We start from the raw sequence: 8,353 nt of genomic DNA, 5'->3' as shown, positions 1-8,353 counted from the left end.
TCACCATATAAAGGTCCATATTGAACCAGAGCTATGGTACTTATTTCTGAAAGAAAATTATTAGACTTGCAAAGGATTATACTGAGAAATCTGAGCCCCACAATACCAATCTGACAAGACAAAATAAGGAGACTGTGCTACACATGTTCTTTTTCAAATATACAAATGAAGTCCACAGTTACCTTGATGTGAAAACAAAGGTGCTGTCAAAAGCAGCCTTGTGTGTGTGTGTGTGTGTATGTGTGATAATTACTTACACACATGCACTGTAGGCTAACTAGTTCATGAACAGAATCCAGTAAAACAAGTCCTTTGCCATAATGAAAAAACAGTGTCAAATTAAGGATTTACTCTTCAGAACAAAACTACTTTTCTACCAAAAAACACGAAAGGGACCCCGTGCTTAGAAGTAAAGTTTTAAAAGTCCCTAGCTTTAAGTTTAAAGGTAATACTGAAGTGCATGAGAAGGTTTTTTTTAACTCTTCTTCTACTTTTTAATACCTTCATGTAGTAATGACTCTGGCGGTTGTGTGATGGAGGAGGCAATGGTAGGCTTTGTTGTTTTCTCTACACCAGGTGTTCTTTCTGAAGAAGTCACAGTTGAAGAAGTTCCTTGGGTAGGCCTTATAGGCTGAACGCTCTGGTTTACAGGATGTGGTGGTCCTGCAATATCAATCAAAAAGTGAAAAATGCACAACTTAAGCAACGAGAACATTGATGAATAGTTGTGTAACAGTTTCATTAGGCTAGACTGAGGAATGGAAATTAATTTCTTACGTGTAAATTTATATTGTTAAAAAGTGAATTTTTCACTGTTAGCATTTATAACAGCAGCACCAGAACAAAACATATCTTTTCTTAAAGAACCATCATAATATAAATGGGGCCTGCCTGGATCACCTATGTACCTGGTTAGGTACCAACAGCAAAAGTGCCAGTGAAAACAAGAAAGAGGGGTCACTTGGCCATTTAAAAAGGTTATGCTGGGGAATCGTGATTGCTGCATGTACAAAAGCCACTTGAGACAGTGGCTCTGGATAAGGTTACTTGGGTGAGACTGAGTCAAAAAACTGGCTGGATCCCTATATACTTCAAGCAATCGTGACATTACAGTCCCGAAGCTTTCCGTGCACACTGTTCTCCAAGTGTATAATGCTGGATTACATGGCAGCAGACAATCTTGAAACTATGCCTGAAACTATGCCCCAAACAGCTATTCTGCACAACAAAAACCAGAGCATTCTTCTATAGCAAGCAGAAATGTGAAGGCCCAGAAAAAAATAGGAAAAAAGTCAGGAAGGGAAATGTGCTTTTCAACACTGAAACAAAACTTGTGTGAAATATTTTCTCTTTTAGAATGAGTCAAATGTTTCTTTTCACACTCAAAATGTACAATATGAAAAGTCTGAGATTTTTTTTTCTTCCAATGGAAGAACTGGGACATTTTAGAGAGTATTCAAAAACCTCCCATAAAATATTTTCTCTTTTTGAGTGAGAAAAACTGTCTTTCAAAGCATTTCTTTCATTCCAAATATACAACAAGGTCTAAGGATCCTTTCAATTTTTCCCAATGGAAAACTGAAATATATGTAACTATTTTGCTATCCCTCAAATCTTTCAATTTGAAAAACTGGAAAATTTGGGGGCTAGCAAAGTAATTGCAAGTATTTCCATTTCCCCCCACAGCTGTGTTTTTCCCTTGTGGCTTCAAAATTTCCAGAAATTTTACACATTTAACACATTCTGCTTATATTTTAGATAACAAGGGAGGAGATTAGCATTTCAGTTAAAGGGAAAATTGCAGATTGTTACTTCTATGAGCAAAAAGGTATAGGACACATAGTAGTGGAACAATAATAAAAATGGATAATCAGTGGAGCCATCTGCAACACAGGAAGAACTATCTCTGCTAACAAAAACACACTAATTAACCTGAGATTAAAAAATTAAGGATAAAACCAGACCCAACATTATCTATTAGCTTGTCCTAATGAGTTTGATTAGTTAACCACTCAAGACTGCATTCAAGACATTTCTCAAAACTCATTGGAAACAGTCACATGTAACACATTCTAACTTGATTTGCTTCACATAGTAAAAACATATGCAACTGCCTTATACCAATATGGGCCATGTCTAGTAGTGTCTGCTGCAACTGGCAACAATGTCTCATAGAGAACTCTTCCAATCCAGCTACCTCGCATTCTCACGGAGAAATGCCAGGAATCAAACCTGGAACTTAGATAGAGGACTCTTCCAATCCAGCTACAGAAATGCCAGGAATCAAACCTGGAACTTTATGCACAAATGTGCTCTACCAGTAAACTATGATCAGTTCCCTAACTGACCAAGAATAGGCGTATTACACTGAGGTATTTCAGATAACATTAAGCTGTCGCAAAGAATGCCAGCATCAATGGAGGGGGGGGGGGAAGTGTGAGAGAGTGGCATCCATGAAGTATTCTACTAACCTCCCACACCCACAACAGCCACATTTATTCCCATTTGCCCATTTCTAAAATCAAGGGATGGGTCTATTTTCTAACCAAAGGTGTGAATGGGACAGAGAAGCTAGCCCCACCATGCCTTAACTCAATGCATTTCACTACTTCAAGCACTTTTGCACCCTGTTTGGCTCATACTGAACTGACTTGAGTGGAAAAAAAATAAGCACACACTTTAAGTAATGGAAAGAAACAACGCAAGGCAGAAATTAGCTCCTTTTACCCAAGTACAAGTAGAAAACACACATACACAATCACTTAAATGTGATCAAGGGAGACACAAGAGTTAAAAATATGGCTACAATTGCTATGTATAATCTTGGCCTTTACTGTGGTACCGTACCTGTACTCATTGGATTGACTGATCTAGATAAGGATCCTGCAAAGCTTCCACCATGACTCCCTTCAGTTGACTGGAGTTCTGGAGCAGACCATGATGCAGAATTATATCCCAAAGGAACTTTCTGTTGCACTGCAGGTATTGTTCTGCTTTGACTAGAGTAGGCATTTGCCTCTTTAGCATGTCCAAGAGCTGGTACACTGTGAGAGGTAGGCACTTGTCCATATGGAGTGCCAATAGACACAGGAGGGTACGAAACATTAGGATAAGCAGCAGTGGAGACAGAGGGCATCGCATAGTGACCAGGAGGAGCAACAAATCCCTGAGACGGAACAGAAGAGCTGACAGAGTGCAAGGCTGAAGAACTGTAGGGGCTAACAAATGAAGAATAAGACTGTGAAACGCTGGTATGTAATTGAGATGCAGAAGAAACCATTCCTTGGATGGGTCCTGATGATTCTACTGTATGAGGAACCCTACTGTACAAGTGTTGCAATCCCTGTGGGCTTGCCACATTGGGAGTCACAGAAGACGTAATTACATTTTGTGCTGGTACTGAGTAGTGGGAAGAGTAATAATCGGCACGATAGTGGTTATCCAGCTGTGAAGGGATAGCTTTGTTGGGCATTTCTGAGTAGTGTCCAGAAGGAATACCATAGTTTTGAGGATATGAGCCATACACAGAAGGAAACTGCATCTGATTCTGCACTGGACCTGAAAAAGAGGAGGGAAAGCCCATTGTATTAAAAGTGAATGCATTATTTGTTTTGCCACTAACAAAGTACCTTTTGCCTATGAAAGCTCATACCACAATAAATTAGTCTATATTTAAGCATTTGCACTACAATGTATTAGTCGATTTCTTTTCTGAGATTGTTCCAGTATTCAGTAACACTACTGTATTAGGAAAAAGAGAACACATAACAACACTTTTGTAACAACATATAGAGCAAACTTCAGAGGACGGCGGAAGACAGGAAGGCCTGGCGGGATCTGGTCCATGGGGTCGCGAAGAGTCGGACTCGACTATGTGACTGAACAACAACAACAAATAGATGTACAGACTAAAATGTCATGTGGCACAACTACCTTTTATTTTACAACTAAGGACCCGGAAATTTTCTGTTGCTGTCAGGAGCAAAAAAGAAGGGCAGCCTGGAGAGACAGACACTGAGAACTGTCATAATTAGAAATTACACAAAACTAAATTCTAAATTCAGAATTCTGCTTTTTTAACCAGAGGCCCTGAGAACTCTAGATTTCAAACTAGAAAAACGGAGAAAGGCAAATACAAGAAAGGGGCAATTACTACAACCATTTCAACACTTGCTGTAATAACAAGACAACAAACTTGGCTCACCTTACTTCAGTACTAATTATGGTTGTCTTTGACAGTCAAGATCTTGTACATGCTATGGGAAGTTCAACAGACCTAAGCCTTAATAGATTTAACTGTTAATCGATGGACGCAATCAGGTGCTGTTTGGAACTGCACCAATTTTTTGTCTTTGGACATCAAAAGAGGGATCAAAAAAATATCACCACAAACTGAATCTTTCAATGTATGCAGCCATTGCTCCTGATCTGCTGCTGTTTTTATATAAAACAACTTTTAACCGGTGTTTTTGTGTTTACTCCAACAGGACTTAATCCCTGTATGTGTGGATGGAATTGCAGAGTTAGAGTGCAAAGCCACTTACTGGTTCAAGAGAGTTAACTTGTGTGATGCCTTTTCTACTTGAAGGTACTCAAGGTGGCTCAGTGGAAAACATTAGAATCATCGAATGTTAGAGTTGGAAGGGACCTTGCAGGTGATCTAGTCCAACCCCCTGCACTCTGCAGGAGCATAGCTCCTTAAAACTCACAATATTTCATAACTACAATAAAACAATACTAAAACAATTTCAGGATTTCCAGCATTGTCTTGTTAAATAGCTATTCAATTATTCAAACACTTTGCAGAATTAAACAACAACAGCAAACGTTTCCGAAGGCCTACAGAGACAGCACTATTCACCACCTAGATGAAAGGGACCTCAAAAGAGATGAATCCTGATAGGAAGGCCTCACCTGTTGGATGGCCTCCTCTGTTGATGTTAAAACCTGGGTGGGCATATACAGGTAAAGGTAGCCCTTTAAAGCCCTTTTAGGCCTTTAAAGTTCAAATTGGGCTGAGTAGAAGAGTGCAAGCCAGAGCAGATGATTTTTTTAAAAAAAATCAATCTTATATTCCCATTGTGATAGATTTCCTATTAGAATCCTAGCTGATGTATTTTGTACCAGAGGAAACTTCTACATTGTCTTTAATGGCAGCAGCCCCAAGTACAGTATGTTGCAATAGTCCAGTTTGTTACCAAGGCATGTAAGACACTGGCTAGGCTCCTGCAGAACAGATACAGTCTGTGAACCACCCTCAGTTCAAAGAGGTACCTCTGTCAATTTCTGCTATTTGATTTCTCATACAGGAATATCCCCAAACTGCAAATCCACATCTTCAAGGGAAGTGTAACCCTGTCCAGAATAGGCTCTACATTTATACCTGTATCAGCTTTAACACAAACAACACCACTTCCCTCTTGCCTAGATTAAGTTTCAATATATTGACTCCCAGTCAATCTTTCATGTCCTCTGTTAAGTATTTCCACTACCTTCCAGGATGTGATGGAAAACAGAGACCTGTAAGGGTGGAAAAGGGATCTGAAACTATATGAGAAATTTCTGTCATTGCATAGTTGCATCCATGAGAACTGTAAAGTTCAGGCATTCTCTGAACTTTAATAATAATCATGAGTTCCAATAAGCTGCCAATCAAGCTAATGTATTATATAGTTTAGCTCATTCCCCTTACAGAAAATTCTTCCCATTCCCATGTGTTTCACTTTGCATTTCTTCTGGTTCATGAAGATTTATTTCACTACCATATTTGGTAATTAAGCTGCTTATATATGCTTATTTAAAACACAATAACTTACATTACTTTTTGAACTGTACAAGTTATTTGTCTTGACTGCTCTTACAGACCTGGATTTCTGCCATAAATATCACTTGCAACTTCTTGTGTATGTTTACGAGAACGCTATTAATCTTTGCCAATGCTAACAGATTAAAAACTTTCGGTCACATACATTTACAAGGTCTCTAAATCCATGTGTTTATGTTTAAAAAGTAAAATACAACAACTATAAAAAACAGCTTTGGTCCACAGGCATCTGACTCAAAAGTTGTATTCTGATCTCACGACAAATCAAAATTACTTTACAATGCAAAGCCTGAAAGTTTCCAAATCTGTGTGCTCCTTCTCCTTCTACCACTCACCACACTGCAAATCTAGATTTCCTATTCTAACAAGTATTTGATCTTACCACAATTTGTTGTGACATCCAAATTTGAGCACTTTAATAAACTGAGGTTTATTTCTCACCCACAAAACTAGGAAAGAGGAACTAAACGATGGTTAAGATTCCCAGTTTATTAAAGTGCCTGCATTCAAACAACACAAAAAGTTATTGTTATTGTGAAAACAACCTACACTAGGTAGTCTTCAGCCTTGGGGCAGGGCTCACAGACTAAGATTTGATTGTTATGTCCAAATGTAGCTGAAGGCATACATCTACATTTTAATACTGACACACTTTCCCTGGTACACAGAGATGCATATTCAGTGGAAAGGATCTTCAATTTCCATGGAAAAGGAAATTTCAGTTTACGAGTTTCATTTTACATGTATCTCACAGCCAAAAGAACCATAACAAAACAGCTATAAAATTCTATATATAATCTATGGTCCATCTAACTGAGCATCCCATTTTCAACAGTGGCCAACCAAATGCCTCTGAAAAGCATGAAAGCAGTGCAAGAAGGCAATGGCCTTCATCCAATGGCAGTCTCCAGCATTTGGTATTCAGAGATCCACTACATCTGAGGTTATATGCTGGCTAACAGCCAGCAAGGGACATGTGTTCTATTCACTTGGATGATCTTTTTTACCCAACCCCCCTTTGCTTTCATACAGTGGCTGTCACATATGAAGAATATCTACAATACAGAGACCAAAACGAGAAGTCCTAAGGATAAAATAAGGTGGTGGATCTCTATCTGCAGTATAGATCTATAAATCTGTATCTTATAGATAGGGATATCTATAAGAAAACCTTCAAAATTCTAGTGTATACCTGAGAGAGGCAGACCACAACCACAGAGCTGCTCTGGATATTCCAGAGTTAGAAGTACTAACAACTGAGCTAAACCTAAACTGACCAAAGGCCTGTTACAAATTACACTGTTCGTTTATTTCTTTTACCACTTCAGAGAACTTTCAGCATACAACAATACAAAACTGGGATAAAAATTAACTAAAACAACTATAAAAGCCATCACAAAAATCAATAGCTACTAATAAAATCAGCGCAGGATGAAGACATATATAACATCACCATATACCTGAAAATACAAAAAGAACAAAGTCTGTCAAATATGACATCTATAGATTAAACACAGCAAGGCATGTAAAATGCATAAATAAAAATTACTAAAGATAGAATAAAAACACAATGGGCAAATAAAGTTGTCTTCATTGGGTATAAAACAGGCAACAAACTAGATGCCAGCTGAAACTTTTGGGGGTAACGCATTCCAGAACTGGTGACCAACAGCACTGAAGCTGCCCATTCATGAGCTTCCTCTACTGTGGCTCCCACCGCTTGCAATGCCTGAGGAGGTCAGGAAGTCTTCCACACACTTCATTCACAAAATGTGAAAAACTGAACTGCTCAGGACCATTTTATAAGAAGAATTAGGGTTAATCAGATTTATGCTGTTGAAAAAATAAGGAAGGGCCCTGGTTTGTCTCCCCAGAAAGACTGAGTAAAAGATCATGGAACTATAAAATACGAAAGCTATTTGAGACAAGGACTGTAGTATGCAAGGGAATTGGGCAGGAAGATTAAGTAGAAAAGCTGCCTGGATCCAACCCAACGCCTGAGAAATTTTGGATACCATTTATTCCTTTGCCCTTAGTTATGTATTATACTATTTTACTGTTTCTCTAATTTTGTAATCCAGCTATGTGGCATTGTGGCATAATACTGTACACATTACATAGTTTTTGGTGTGCTGTTCTCTAATTTTGTAATGCAGTTTTTATTACATGGTTGGTTGCACACATTATACAGTTCTTCCTGCATTATTTTTAATTTGCACCTTGCTTTAAATTTGTGTAATCCACTTTGACTCTCAGAAAAACAGACTATAAATGAAGTAAACGAAAATAAGTTTATCAAATTATGTGTACAGAGAAAAGTATCTCTCTCATAACATCAGAAATCCGTTATCAACCAACAAAAATGACAAAAAAATCTACTGTCTCTATGGTAAATTTCTATCCCCTGCAATGAAAATACAGGTCCAGTTCAGTGTATAATCTACTTGGATTCTCACCCTTAAACAATTAGATATATTATGATGAATGATGTATACTGAGATTTTACACAGGTTATACATTTTATAATAG

The 8,353-nt window shown here is 38.1% G+C and overlaps 1 protein-coding gene across 1 annotated transcript in view; it reads right to left on the bottom strand.

The window, feature by feature from the left end:
- Window positions 1-8,353, bottom strand: part of SEC24B (SEC24 homolog B, COPII coat complex component) — a 49,968-nt gene that overhangs the window by 40,767 nt on the left and 848 nt on the right. Inside the window, exons 2-3 of the mRNA XM_015426305.1 lie at window positions 2,848-3,558; window positions 502-663 (exon numbers count right to left, since the gene is read on the bottom strand). Of these exons, the coding sequence (XP_015281791.1) occupies window positions 502-663; window positions 2,848-3,558 (873 nt within the window). The remainder of the gene's footprint in view (window positions 1-501; window positions 664-2,847; window positions 3,559-8,353) is intronic.

The sequence above is a fragment of the Gekko japonicus genome, unplaced genomic scaffold, assembly GCF_001447785.1.
Source record: "Gekko japonicus isolate JY-2015 unplaced genomic scaffold, Gekko_japonicus_V1.1 scaffold173, whole genome shotgun sequence".
Classification (NCBI taxonomy): domain Eukaryota; kingdom Metazoa; phylum Chordata; class Lepidosauria; order Squamata; family Gekkonidae; genus Gekko; species Gekko japonicus.
The sequence above is the reverse complement of the archived record's forward strand: the minus strand, read 5'-3'. Positions and strand labels throughout refer to the sequence as shown.